General features: G+C 41.9%; 1 protein-coding gene across 1 annotated transcript; it reads left to right on the top strand.

The window, feature by feature from the left end:
- The first annotated feature begins 289 nt into the window (after nt 1-289).
- Nucleotides 290-11,628, top strand: LOC135569876 (uncharacterized). The gene is given in 22 exon segments (XM_065016086.1): nt 290-435; nt 538-596; nt 684-764; nt 864-988; nt 1,634-1,777; nt 2,078-2,176; nt 2,290-2,451; nt 2,585-2,684; nt 2,854-3,074; nt 3,726-3,882; nt 4,071-4,294; nt 4,566-4,686; nt 5,007-5,203; nt 5,318-5,432; nt 5,642-5,811; nt 5,907-6,004; nt 6,171-6,247; nt 6,250-6,300; nt 6,600-6,789; nt 11,107-11,248; nt 11,341-11,437; nt 11,511-11,628. Coding segments are annotated over 22 exon segments (2,727 nt in total). The 5' UTR covers nt 290-412; the 3' UTR covers nt 11,585-11,628.
- Nucleotides 11,629-15,672: the final 4,044 nt, after the last annotated feature.

The raw sequence follows: 15,672 nt of genomic DNA, 5'->3' as shown, positions 1-15,672 counted from the left end.
CCTTCTGATGACCCGATTGGACATGACTTCAACAGGGTCACCAGTAGGGCTCAGCCAATGAAGTTGGTAGTCCCACCCAGTTGACTGCACCGGTCCATGGCCCCTGACATGAATGGATAAAAGCGGTGAGGGCGGAGCACCCTTCTAAAATTGAACAGTTGCCTTACATTTAGGTTTTTGTCCTAACACTACACAGCTGATTCAGATTAACAAAACTGGATTATTATTTGAATCAGCTTTGTAGGGCTAGGGGAATAAAAAGAAAATCTGGGGTTTGGGGTTCAGGTGACTGAATGTGGGAAGCCTTTGTCATAGGGTAAAAGTTGCATACCCCTGGGCTGTAGGCTGCACACTTTGGGTCATATATTAGGTTCTGTAGCTGTGTATTTTATCAGAACAAATCTGTTCTACAATGATTATTTTCCTTAGCTCAGGGTAAGTAGTAGCAGGCCTAGGAGAGTCTTATGCGACGCAAACATTTGAGTTGTGTTCTTCCTCCTTTTAATCAATCATAATAATTTCTCAAATGCCTTACAGGTTGTTTTGCCTATTGATGGCAGCTGTGGGCATACAAGCACAACAGACACCTTCTATAAGTATGCATTTTGTACCTTGCAAATTTAAGGACTAAGCGTTTGACTATTTTTGTAAAAGATTTTTTCAACTAACCGTTCCTATTCCAGATGACCTCAACGCTGAATGCCTTGGTAACGTTATTCGTTTGAGTGTCACTCCTCTTTTTGAAGAGGTTGATGCTGTCTTCAGTGAGTTTGCCTTATATGATTCGCTTTCTCTCCTTTCATAGTTCATGGCTTGATATTGCTTGTCAACTATTGTGTTCACACCATCTCCATCCCTTCCAGATGACACACAAATCATAAACCTGACGCCTGGCCTTGCTACTCAGTGTGGATTCAGCTTTAAATTTGACCCCATGGGGAATGCCATGTTTTTTGCTTCTCTTCAAAACTGCTTTTCCCAAAACATGGTAACCCTAAGAACTGTAGCGTTTGCTTGTACTTCAAATTGACAGTTTGCCTTTCAGTGTCACTGCATTTGCAACTCATACTGTAGCAAGGTCATTTTATTTACCTTTGACATGGAGTCATGCTGAGACCAGGCTCTTTTACAGATGAGCCCTGTATACACAAAGATACAAGTCAATATTTGCATCACTAGATGGAAAAATGAAATAATTGAAAACCCATTCTTCAGTAAAAAAAGGTCCTCAATAAGCCTGAGTTGCCGTAGAGTTGCTAATACATACAATTTAGCGCATGGATGTTATTAGAAGTCCGGTTCCAGAACATTGAAGCAGTTTTACTTAACTCTGTGGATATCAAAAGGATCTCCATTGTCAGCCACCCCTGGGTCTGGTATCTCTTACCTCTAAGTTAACGATGACGTAAGGTACAGCAGAAGTTTATGGAGGACTTTCAGAGGGCCAGCCAACTTTCTGATACAGACTGCAGTGATGTGAACTATTGAGCTCTACTCCTGTAGTGTGGCTTCAATACAGTGGCAGCTGCATTCATATAGCCAATTTTTCCACAGTCTATAACTTGCATGAATGTCACCTGAATTTAGTTTTTTGCTATATAATGAAGCCATTTTTCCCTTCCCTTCATTTTAGGATGATAAAATGTTCAGCTTGGTCATGCAGTTCAGGCTGCCAGGAAACCACATGACTGAAGACCCTGTGTATAGAGTGGGCAAAACCTGTAGCTACACCCCCTGGACCTCCCGAGAGATTCTGTGCGCCCGCAACTACATGGAGGCAAGTGAGCAGAGCATGCCCCAATGGACATGTTTACAGTCGTGCTTGTCGTACTGCCTGTATAAATGATCTGTCTAGAGCTACAACTGTCCAGTGTTTCATTTCTTCTGCGACACAACGTAGAGGTCTTGACTCTCTATCTCAATTCCACTCGCCTCTTCAAAATGCACATAGGAGAACTTTAGAGGCCTATTCTCAATGCATTTAAGGAGGCGAGTGGACAGATTGAGAACTGGCCCTTGATTTCCTATTGTATGGGAGGGAGAAAATGCATAGGGAATAATGGCCTTTCTTCTCTAGGTGTCTGTCAGAAGGACTCTTCCAGACATCCAAACCATCCCCGAACAGCCCACTGGGGGCCCGAAAGCAAGGAGCGGCAACTTCCGGAGAGGAGCTGAGGTAGCCGTATTTCAGTTTCTGTAATTTCACTACAAAATGACAGGATGGCGCTAAACAATGTAATGCGTTTGTTGAAAATTTTGTTTAATTCATGTTTCCATTTCCTGAGACAGGCTGTTGCTTCAGGATACAAAATGACAGCAGTCGTCTTTAGTCCTAGCAAGAATGTCATGAATGTGGATGAGGTCCAAAGAAAGGGTTATGCAATAGCCAACACTCTCACACGGCTGGTGTTAAGAAGCCCTCATAATGCAGAGGAGACATACCTCCAGAATGTAAGCTGACCTCCATGAACTGGGTCATGTTCAGTAGAGCAAACATTTGGAAACTGGCCCTACCTGAACTCTGCAACATATTGAACGGTGTGCCTTACTGAACATGGCCCTGGTGTGGTTGCCCCCTGAACAGGTAGCTGGGGTTCCGATGCGGGTGCTCTCAACCTCAACCTTCTTTGAGCAGAAGTGGCTGGTTACGCGAGTAGATGCCACGGCTGTTTGTCCAACACCAGGTTGAGTGCGAAATAATTTAAGATCCTATAAGCCCAGTTCTTAATTGGCTCCAGACAAGACTTTCATGTAGTGTTCAGTTGGAAAAATGTTTTGGAACTTTTTCCAAATAATGGCTCAGTTGCAAAATGTTCTGTTTTGATGTGCACTTGGCTTCTTGTTTCACTGCAGAGGCAGTGACCTTTACTCCAGAAGTGATCACCTGGTACATGCCCAAGCACATAGACCCACTTTTGTCCTCTGATGCCTTCACCATGTTGGAGGTGTACATGGGAATTGACGCTAAGAGGATGGACACTGAGGAAATGGCTGCCAGAAACTACTCGGTTTTAGTCACAGAGGCTCATATTATTGTTAAAATTCCAGTGGGGGCGGTTGGCGGCTACTTCAAGGTCAGCATTGGATGAGTAAAATGTTCCTGTTTAATTTCTAAGTCTTATTTGTAGAGCCCTTTTTACTACAGCAGTTGTCAGTGCTTTGCAGTAACCCTTTGCCATCTCTCATGGGTAAACTCTTAGAAACGTTGTCTTGTGTAAAATGTTTCTTATTGAGCAATTGTCTGCTTAATCAGGCTAATATACAATGGATTGCAAAATTGTGTGAATGTTGCATGAAATTACATTTAAACATACTCTACCGCTTGTCTTTGCAGTTTGTCCTTTAGCCGCTTGAAATTTGAGACCAAATATCCACACTAAAGGATTGTTTACATGACTTTTTAGGTAGCCGGTAGCTTTGCCACTGTCGACTGAATACAAGCAACACTCGGCTGCTGTTTACATATTGTGCAAGTGTTTACTTTGCGTGTCAGTTGCTTTGAAAATGCACACCGCCGGAAATGCAAGTTGACAACCATACACCTACCAGCTCTCTAAAGTCTGGTAACCAATACTTTCCTTTTGGATATTTTGTCTTACATTACGGCACAAAAGACAAGCGGTGGAATAATTGTCTTTAACTTTCTGGCTTATAAGGAACATTTACCTGTTTTTGCACTCAAATTGTGTATTACAGCCTGACTGCATCACTTGCCTCCCTTACAGAGCCATATTCAGGATGACCAGTACTTTGTCACTTACACCATTGAGCCCATGCTTGAGTTGCTGTGGATCGAGGAGGTCGCACATGAGGACACCAGCTATAAAGTCCTCTTCCCTATCACAACGCCTCCGATGGCCAGGCCTCCACAAGTTCGCAACTGTGAGTCTGGTTTAGTTAAATAGTGCCTATGGTAATTTGGGATGCCTGGGTTGTTCATTAGGCACAAAACAGAAGAAAATGTAATGAAACGGGGAGGCAATACCTGGACTTACCCAATAACAAATATCAATTTTCAACTTCCATTGTACCGCATTTCAAAATGTTTTCCTTTGTTTGCCAATGAACAGACACGCCCTTAGACACCGTTCCTGAGCAGGCAGTGTTTGTGCTTGAGTTGGGGACCTTCAACCTTGATGTGGAGCTGCTGAACATCACCTTTCCCACCATGGTGCTAACTGTTGCAGAGTGCAACGCCAGGGGCTTCAATGTTCATGAGCAGAGATCCCCGGACAACACCTTGAAGACCTTCAGGATGGAGGTGCCCTTCTCAGACCCGGTGGTCTTTAAGGAGGTGTGTTTCTGTTAAATGCAAAGCCACGCGCAGTGATTTGTACATGCCCTAATAAGTGGGCCACCAACAAAATAATGGCACAAATGTACTTTGTATCCATTATTTTGGCAGTTGCGTGCATTTGATTTAGAGGAATGAGGGCAACATTACTTTAAGTATATAGTTTGTTTTAATAGTCCCCATATGTACTTAGTTGTCACTTGATGTTGAATAGAGTTCTGTTACAACAATAATGCTGACCAATTGACCAATGCTTTTAACCTCACTACAGAGAAGGGCGGAACAAGGTGTCACAACCTTCACTCTTCAGCTGATCTACGGCCTGGTCATCTTTCCAGAGTACGCTCCTTTCTCTCACTCTGCCGTTGTGGACGCTGTACTGCTGGACATTGGTATGCCTCTGGACTACGCCAAACTACTGTTGAATGGTTTCCTCTCGTTAATGATTGCCCTGAAAGGAAATGGGCAGTGAAAGCCCAACTAGCCATACTGTAGGGTTTTCCTATGCGGTCTTTCTACAAAGAAAATGTTAAGCTTTAGAGTATTTGGACCCAGTTTCCCTGTTCCTGATTTGCCAGGATCGTGTTTATTCAGTCCCACCGTAACAAAACATTTTGCAATCTAAACAAGGGTTTCTTCTTGGACCAGTTCAAGTAGTACCTTCCTGTTTTCTGTGCTTAATTAATGAACACAACCCTGTTTGTCCTTGTAGTGCCACCCTCAGTCACTGGCAACTGTGATCCGGAGAACTTCCACATCACTGTGGACTACAGGAACCAAGAGCCCTTTTTTGTGGTCTTGGTTGGCAAGCGGCTGCTTAACCATGAGTTTGCTCAACAGTATTTAACAGAAGGCGACACAGACTTCACCATCACGTTGCCCTTCTCTTCGCCGGACGCAGTGTTTGAGGTACGACGCTCTCCCAAAACATGTTAACCTAAATTGCTTTAGCTAGCCTCGCTTTCCATACCCTGTATACATGCATACAATATTGGACTAATGAACTCTCCCATTGGTTCCCAGTCAGTTCACTCGTCCTCTGTCAGGAGCAGACTGGATGTGGCTCTGTTGAATCCTTACAACAACATGACCATCAAATACTTTTCCCTGGCTTGCAGCTTCCTCAAAACGCTGACTGGTTGGTTCTCAAACAATTACTTCCGATAAATAGGTGTATAACATGGTTACCAAACCTGGGTTCCTTGCAAATACTGTGAGTCTAATAGTAGTACCAGATGGGCATGGTTTGCACTTTTGGTGCTATTCCATTGGTTCAAGCTCAATAAGTGTAACAAATACAGAACCCAGGTCTGATGGCTACCTGTCTTTTGCTCCCCCACCTCCAAGAGTGTTTCTCTAACGGAACGATGACTGCGCTGGCGGTGAAGGTGGAGTCTGTTCCCAGTCTGAACCCCGGTCAGCTGACCCTGAGCGACCCCGCCTGTGGTCCCACCTACAGCGACGATCGGTTCGCCTACTTCCACTTCACTGTGAACTCCTGTGGCACCACCAGGAAGGTAAAATGACTATTACCCTGAGGTGATGGGTACTGTGTATTTACGGACTGTTTGCTTCTGCAGGCTGTAATAAGCAATTCCCCTCTACTACATAGTTTATCAACAATGTCATGCTGTATGAGAACGAAATCTCCTTGCCAGATGAACTTGAGGTGAAGCTGAATGCCACGACGTCTTCAGAGGAGGAATATCAGTAAGTGCATTACTCATCACAGTTGTAGCTATTAGCTTTCATAGGTTTTTTTCTCTTCACCAATTGCTCAATACTTTGTATACAGGGAAAATGTGCCTCTACTACCAGTGTCCAATCCACTAATTGAAGTTTCCCCTATTGAAGTTGCTTACATCCCTCTTTTTAGGTTAAAGGTTTCCTGCTACTATGTGGCCAACATCACTCGCACATTGGCCTTCCTGACCAGGCCGCGTGACAATGAGCCTTTGCCGAGACTGGGACGGGTCGACTAATGGTCAGAATGAGACTCGCTCAGGGTAAGCGTGTACAAATTCAGAATTTCAACTTGACCCCTAGCCTCAAAGTATCTTGGAAGGTCTCCTTTACAAAACCATTCCCAAAAATCTAAACCTTATGATATATTACTCTTGCTTTCTGAGATCTACAGGTGTGGCTATGGAGTAACTGTGAGGAGCTGATTTGGGAATTTGTCAGATCCTCTGGTGGGGGGTGGGTAGTGTTGGCTATAAATGGCTTGTGTTCATTAAGGCACAACAGGATATGATAAACGAGATGGTGCCCACTGAACACGACCCCCGGTTGTTCTGTGTTCCAGACACCTCGTATAACACGTTCCACCAGGAGGAGGACTATCCAGTGGTGAGGTACCTGAGACAGCCTCTGCACTTTGAGGTGGAGCTGACCACGTCCTCTGATCCCAAGGTAGCGCTGGTGCTTGACCACTGCTGGGCCACCCTCAACGAGGACCGCGACTCCCGACCCCGGTGGAATCTCATCATTAATGGGTAACATGTTGTTTTTGGGCCTAAACAAGTGTTATTCCACAGGTGTGGTTCCTGAGTAATTAGCAACCTATCATGCTTGGCAGGCAATTTACTTTGGCTACCGTGGCTATGCCCCCATCCATAGGTCGAGTGGTCACAATGCTTAAAAACGATGTGAGCCATGTGCGGTCTGTCACCAGATCTCCACCCAATTTAACACTTATGGGAGATTCTGGCGCGTACGATCACATGCTTGTTATCACTGAGTGGTCCCTGCAGCGTATCATTGGAACGGAACGTATGCTGCATCAAACGACTCTAAACCGCGTTGTCTGAAAAGCATCTAAACAATGTTTTGTACTGATGATAAATAAAGGTCTTCACAATTTTATTCCACCTTTGCTTGTAAAATATATAAATGTTAACGTTATCATCTAGTCTAAATAACAGGTTGACTTGTTTTACAGTATGATGCGGTACAAGGAAGCCATGTAAATCTAGTTTAGAAACTATGGCAGCCATGTTTGTCAAGCAAGAACTCCTAGAATGCCGTTCACTGCGCCCGTTGCCTGAGATCTTAACTTAGTTTGGCCACTTCAGCATGTGACTAATCTTTGTACTTGTTATGACATACACATGACAAGTAGTTTACAGGTACCTATACAAAATGCCAATTGTCGTCACCTCCCCAAATACAACCGTAGCACGAAAGCTAAACAGAGTTGCAAGATATAGTTAAGTCCTTTGGGGAAGGTATTGTGAAGAGGATGATGCAGGAAATATTACAAAGATCTGGGAATTTATCAACTATACATGGCGGGGAAGACAGTTTCTCTAAGCTATATACCCCTGGCAAGGGCGGTCTTATCTGGCAACACGGAGGTACCATAGTTTACACTCTTATGCAGTGTTGAAATCAACTAACGACTTCAGTGTTAAGACAATGGGGTACTCCAGTTGAGATCAATATTAGTCTGACAGACGCTTACGTGATTGTATGATGTTAGCTCATATTCAGTACCACCTTCAAAAGTGTTTTACACACGTGTCCATTACAATCTAGGAAGAATCAGAACGCATGCGTTAATAAAACGCTAAGTACATTATATTTACGGTACTCAGTAGAAACGACAACACGTTACACAGAAAATAAGGCACTTTGATAGGAATGCACATGTCCACAGTTATTTGTAAGGAAGGCAATAAATGTGCAAGGACTGTATACTTGATCTGGGGAAGTGCTTGGGCTTTCTTTTGAAGGAAAGTTTGTCCGGCTCATTAAATTCTCAAATAGAAATGGTCTGCAACAGTGAAATGGGCTACTTTTGTGAATGAATGAGGCAAAATTAGAAGTTGAAACAGCCTATAGAAAATTAGCAGGTAGTGTGCCTTGGTCTGAGGTCAGCGCGGGTTAAATGTCCACATGTTGACACGGTGAGTGCATTCTGACATCACGTGCATAAAATCAACTCCCACTGGGACGACTGTTGAAGATATCTGGAACTCGCGTGTGAAAAGGTTAATGTTGGCGTTACCTACACCTTTTTACTCAATGTTATCCTTTTGGTTGGCTAGAGTTCAGTGTTGTGCCAAGCTGATGGTCAGTCGAATGGAAATCAAGAGCGGCTGGCAAGCTTGGCTTGCCTTTCCGATTTGGTTTCATACAACTGCTCTTAACACTGACTGAATAGTTGTTGGTTTTGGGTTGAATTCAGTTATTGCACTAAACCTAAAGGATGGTTCAGATGCCTGTGCAGCATGGATGTTTGAAACTGAATAGGATCAGTTGACAGGATCCCCAGAAGTTGATGCCGCTTTCAATTGAATTTCCTGTCCTAGAGGAATGCGCTAATTGGGAGTTGCTAAACATGAACAAATACCACGGTCAAGTGTAGCTGCATCTTGCTAACCTTATTTAGCTAGGTAATGTTCATATTTGAAAAAATGTTACTACATTTTTGATTTGGGTGAGCACTTTGCCACAGATGGACACGCTGGCCTAATTTTTATCTCAAGAATTTAAATTGGTTAACTATTGAAAGATGACTTTTTCCTACATTGTAATGGGCCACAATGACTTTGACCATGATTATGCACGCTGCAAATGACACTTTATTTTGCGGGTGCCTTTTCAGTATGTGGATGCATGTTACACCAAGCAGTGTAGTGAAGCAACTTTATTGGTCAAAACCATTCATTTGGGAGATCGGGTTTGCAAAATGCTATGAAATCACGCAATTTTACCATTTTTATGAAATGGAATCAAAAACCTAAATTTGGCCATGTGGACACGGAGTAATTTTGCAGCTGTTTATTAAATCAGCAATGTCATGGCAGTTTTTTTTAAAAACAGGCTGAAATGTTTTGTATATCATAGGAAAAGGCACAACATTCACATGGCTGTGCACTAAATGGACAGTTCAGATTTGTCACTTCAGCTGCAACTGCAACTATCTCGTTGTGCAAAATCCTGACCATCGTCATTCAGCTCAAGTGGATTTGTACTGGTGTGGGCATTTGTCTCTTAATGTAACGTCTTCAGATTTCACAAATTCCTTTTTGCTAATATCTGGCAGTTAAACAGTAAAGGATAAACCTCCCAAAGATGCAAATAAAAAAGTAGGCCTAAACTGTCTGCGTAGGTTACTTGTATAGTAGAGCTGCGCCGTTCACAGAAGTCCTCCACATGTGAATCCGATGTCGTGGGTGTAGAATTGATTTTGTGTGACCAATTATTCCAACAGCGGAAGATTTGCTCTGGCGCATTGCATGAAATTCTTGTTTAAAATGAAGTACTCGTGTTGAAAAATATGATTGCCTTGTTGATGATACCGACTGTCTATTCGGCAACTTTGGTTAAAACACGGTCAATTGATCAATATTCAGGTCGCCTGTAGTCTGACCATTCTGGGTCATTTAGAATTTTAAGAACCATTTAGAGGGACATCTCACCTCATGTCAATGGACTTGAATATACATGTTTGACATCCGTCATTTAACAAGCCATTGCAGTAGAACAAAATAAATATTGTTGATGGAAAGCCCAATTTCTGTTCTTTAAAATAAAATAAAAACGTACTAAATCAGATTCATCCACGTCTGATGGGCCAAAAGATCAGAAATTAAAACCAACAAACCACTGTCGTGACGTGACCTTGAATTATCTGAGGACTGTTTAATTGTTAGCCGACTCTAAATGCATCATGTTAGGATTTGGGGTGCCGAGGAAGCGGTTTTAAAGAGTTACCGTCTCCCGACTTAAACTCTAGACGGTAGAAATCTACCAAATTGATAGTTCACTTACATCGTATCCTCCTTGCAGCTGCAAAAACCCCAGCCTTATGATTCAGTACTATACAAGTTGGTTTAATTGAATTACTAGCTAACTAAATAACACAGGCTAAACACACAGGTGACACAATATGACAGCTTGTTACAAGGTTTCTCTTCACACCCCCCACCGTTCCGTAAGGGACACTTATCATTGCTACATTTTTTAACACACAAACCGGCACCAGCTTGGAGTAAAAGCATGAATGTATATATGCGGGATGCCCGACGTGGAAAGGTAGGTGGTTGGTCTTCTCTCTGATTGGCTACATGAGATCACAATGTCGTTGGTTGTCCGTGGCTCCAATCTTGAACAGAACTACAGGATGGGTTTTCCTTTCACTCGTTCTGGAAGATAGGCTAATCAACCCTGTCGCTGATTCCTCAGTGGGTGAGGAGTAGGATGGTTTGGATATAGTAGCAGAATGATCTCACTTAAGGTCATTTTTCTAGGTACTTGTGAGTTTAGGAAAGTTCCAAGCGTGTAGCTTGCGCCTCACGGTTTTCTGGTTAATGTTAATTTCTGTTACCATTCCTTTTATGCACTCTGGCCGCCGGGGACGCTTCTGTCAGTCTGACCAACTCTCTGTCCCTCGTGGCATGGCTACTTACTATGCACATTTTCTAGGCGAGTTTCTCTTAACGCGTTCAAAGTGAATACTGGAACAATATTTCTAACATAAGACTGGTCAGAGATTAGCTGTAGAAAAATGTCATTGGTTTTCATTTTTACTAGAAAAGTCCTCACTCTACAGGTAGGAAGTCTCGAGCCTTTACATTGTATATGAAATATGTTTTTTCAAGACAGGTTATTTTTGTTGGGAAAAGCCTGTTAGCAAAAACATTCCTTTAGTTGTACTGGAGGGGGAGAAAGAACCCGCTTCTGCTGTAAATTGATCTGGTCCTCACAGGACAGTCATGACACCACCACAAGACTTCGTACACAAGGCGGTTGGGGTTTGCAGCGTTTTCTTGTTCCTAACTTAGTCCCTCTCTCTACACTGGCAGCTGTGAGAACCCCGAGGATCCATACCGTGTCGTCTTCCACCCGGTAGTAGCTGATGCCAGGGTCCACTTCCCCCCTCACGTCAAACGCTTTGAGGCCTATATGTTTTCCTTCGCCGAGGATGCGGTTGAGCCGAGTGGCCAGGTAACAAAGTTACCCCAACAATCTTTATTGGTTAATTTTGTGTGAGTGGCAATCATACATTTTTATGACACCATCAAATCTTTGATTCCTAGGTCTTTGTCCATTGTGATGTGGTCATCTGTGATGCCAGTAGTCCCTCTGGCGGCCCCTGTAGTGGACAATGTGTGAATCAGGACAACTCGAAAAGAGGTAGGTCTTGTTTTATGCTTTTCAGACCCTGGCAGACCATAACTGAACTAATAGTTTCTCTCTCTTTTAACAGGTCAACGACATGTCAAAGACCTCTTTGAGGAGCGTCATTTATATGTTTCTTCTGGATACATTCTTTGGGTGTAATGTCTTGTTCTAACATGTCAAATAAAGTGTTCTATATAAAACAATCCTAACCGTTGGAGCTACCTTAATTGTATCTGATTTGCATTTAACACCAAGGGGCATGTAGTAGGCTTGTCATCTGACATGTATCAATCAGCATGGAACTCTGAACCACCCACCGGAGGGATGGAGAATTTCCCATCTAGGACAAATGATGGGTGTCAAAACAAAAGCTTTCCAATGTCCAGTAGGATGAACTGACTCAATGTTATAGTGGTTTGCCAAAGTGAAACCAGCAGGGCTGTGGTTGGATGCAGTGTTGGTAATTTTCAACTGAAATTACAACTTTCCTTGATACCGCTCACTAGCTTGGTTTCCATCCAAATATGGACATTTCTTCTTTAATGATATGCATGTCAATCTCTCATGGCTCAAATGGGAAGAGCTTGACTTCATCGCTACTTGTTTGTGTAAGAAGTGTTGACAAGCTGAATGTACCGAGCTGTCTGTTTTTTAAAACTACTAGCACACAGCTCAGACACCCATGCATTCCCCACAAGACATCTCTTCACAATCTCCAAGTCCGAACTATGAAGGTCTCTATGATTACGTTGCAATCTATTCCGCATCAGGATAAGATTTCAACACACCGTACGGAACAGCGGGGTCTGAAGACACTCCTTAAAAAGTTGCGAGCTTGCACCGCAGGACGGCTTCATTGCTCCAGACCACCACAAGGGGGAGTTTGAGCAATCATTATGCATTTGGGTCCCAAGGCTTTGATGACCAAAGACTACTTTTGACACGAGCCACCCTTGCCTTGTGGCGCTCAACGAAGATTGCTGACAAAACAGATGGAAGTTGCCTTAACGAGTCAAGCAAATGTACAATTTGAGAGGAATGTGATAATGTAGAGAAATGGCTTTTTTTTTTGGTCAAAGTTAAATTACAAATCTCTATTTAGCAAGTTAGACTAGCTAGTGTTAGGAGAATGAATTTGTAAATGGTCTTTCAGGGACTCCTGAGAACTAACAAACCAGGCAGTTGTCTTGTGAAACGGTGGATGTAAAGAATCGAGCTGGCTAAAGCATTGACTGCACAATTGTAAGCTTGCCTTGCAATGCAGCTGAAGGAACATGGCTAGCTATTTACTTGCTTGAGTCGGATTAAAAATAACTGTTGCCGCTCTGGGTATGGACCCTAAAACAGTTCTGAACTAATGGCATTAATGAAGCCTAGAGTAGAATATACCTTTTGTGCCAAGGATGCAAGACTTATATACACATGTATTTTAGTTATTACCACGTATGAGATTCCCATATTGTAGCCTGTACATTGAATATATTCACCGACCATGTACTCTTCCCTGGCAAATAAAGGTGCGGTTCAGGTATGACACACTTTCAGTCATATCAAACGATGCGGTGTCTGCATATATGTATTACAATTATACACTTCAAAAGTGTTTACTGCTCCTGGGATATCAATGATTACACATTGTAACTATACAATAGACTAAACATGATTGATTGCTCAATTCATATATAGAGGAAAAAAACCTATGCATATCTAACTCCATTTCATCTGAGGACACAGGATAGTATTTCAACCAGTGGAGAATGTGAAACGCTTTATTGAAAAATCGATATGTCTTCCGTTTTTCCCAGACCTCAAAAGTAGTTTCCTGCTAGGGTTTTAAACGTTGTCGTGGACAGAACATCCAATCATGTTATAAAAAGGTGTACTTTTGAGAGCAAAAACCTACAGATGCAGGGACAAACAGTCAACAGGGAAATGAAAATGGAGAATAGGGGGAATTGTTTTTTTTTTGGGGGATCAGGCAAAACATTGAAGGGATTTTACAGGGCCCTAATGACTACAGACATTGACAGTCTCCTAGCCTAAAAACAAATGCTGAATGCACTGCCTAGATTGAGGGAAATGCACTGCCTATTATTGGATTTGATCAGGGCATGGCAGGGAGGCACTAACAAACTGCCTTTTAGTCCAATAAAAATACATTAGGGTGATAAATAAAAGGCAGTTGCTCCACGCATGACACAAGAGAACCCTCTACTGGAGCGAAACGCTTACAGCACCTGGTATTCCCAGGCGGTCTCCCATCCAAATACTAACCAGGCCCGACCCTGCTTAGCTTCCGAGATCGGGCACATTAACTTCATACTACACCCCCCCCCGCATGTGGGTTCCTGACTACAGCCTCAAGCTCATTACCATAACGCAACGTTAGTGATTTCTAAAAATCGCAAATGAAATGAAATAAATATGCCTGCTCTCAAGCTTATCCTTTTCTTAACAATCCTGTCATCTCAGATTTTCAAAATATGCTTTTGAACCAGAGAAAATCAATCATTTGTGTAAGAGTGTTGATAGCTAGCTTAGCATTTAGCGTTAGCATTTAGCATGCAACATATTCACAAAAACCAGCAAAGGAATCAAATAAAATAATTTACCTTTGAAGAACTTCAGATGTTTCAATGAGGAGACTCTCAGTTACATAGCAGATGTCCAGTTTTTCCTGAAAGATTCTTTGTGTAGGACACATCGTTCCGTTTTGTTACTATGCATTTGGCTACCGAAACTAACCGAAAATTCAGTCACCTACACGTCAAACTTTTTCCGAATTAACTCCATAATATCGACTGAAACATGGCAAACGTTGTTTGAATCAATCCTCAAGGTGTTTTGTCATATATCTCTTCATTGAAATGCCGTTCCTGGAAGCTTGCTTTGTCCTCAGAATCGCATGGAAAAATACTAGTAGCTGAGTTTTACGCACCAATTTCCACGCAGGACACCGTGCGGGACACCTGGTAAATGTAGTCTCTTATGGTCAATCTTCCAATGATATGCCTGCAAATACGTCACAATGCTGCAGACACCTTGGGGAAACGACAGAAAGTGCAGGCTCATTCCTGGCGCATTCACAGCCATATAAGGAGATCATGGAAAACGTAGCTTCGGAAATCCTGTTCATTTCCTGGTTGCTGAAACATCTTGGTTTTGCCTGAAGGTTTTGTTCTAGGGCACTCACAGTGAAAATCTTTGCAGTTCTGGAAACGTCAGAGTGTTTTCTTTCCAAAGCTATCAATTCCATGCATAGTCGAGCATCTTTTCGTGACAAAATATTGCGCTTAAAACGGGCACGTCTTTTTATCCAAAAATGAAATACTGCCCCTAGAGTCTTAACAGGTTAAAAAATATATATATATAATATATAAAAAACACACTATTTACAACATTCAGACAATAAAAGATGAACAATTCACCCTTTAACAAAATCAGAAAAAGAAAAAGTAACACAATTATCCACTAAAACCAATTAATAATGAATTACAAGTTTTCCATTTGATAGAATTTCAATTACAGTACTCACCCACAGTTTCCTCCACCGTTTCTATATATTATGTATCTTTCTCTAAAATACCACAACAAAAATCCACACTCACAATTTTCCCTTCATAATGACCTAAATTCCTTAATCTTATTGCATATCTAGCATGACTTAATACAAAATTCCCCTCATTAATCTTACTCATTACTACTGACTTATCCATGTTAACCTTTGCTCCAATTGTGTACAGACTCCATCACCCTTTTTACACTTCCCTCATCTCTAACTGTTATAGTGGTATCATTTGCGTATTGATGAATCAAACTAAAACGTCCTTGTGGAGTCTGTACACAATTTATAAGATTATATTTTTTAAGAAATGCTGCTAAAGGTTCTACCGATAAAGCTGATAAAGGGCACCCCTGTCTCACAGATCTCTCAAGAATAAAATAATCAGTAAATGACTTAAATGTAACCCCATTACACTTAAAACCCCTACTTTTTGCCTTCTTATATAATAATTTTATCCATCCTACTATTCTATTACCAAAACCATATTTATCCATTACCCTAAACATAAAATCATGTTCCACCCTATCGAAAGCTTTATTTAAATCTATGCTTAAAACTAATTTTTTAAAATCACATCTCTAATTGTATCAGCAATATCTCTACCAGGGCACACTATAATTATGTGTAGGTGCTATAATATTTAAAACTTGCTTCATTCTATTTGCCAGTATCTTAGGTAATA

The sequence above is a fragment of the Oncorhynchus nerka genome, unplaced genomic scaffold (assembly GCF_034236695.1).
Source record: "Oncorhynchus nerka isolate Pitt River unplaced genomic scaffold, Oner_Uvic_2.0 unplaced_scaffold_1153, whole genome shotgun sequence".
Lineage (NCBI taxonomy): Eukaryota > Metazoa > Chordata > Actinopteri > Salmoniformes > Salmonidae > Oncorhynchus > Oncorhynchus nerka.
This window is presented reverse-complemented; position numbering and strand designations above follow the sequence as displayed.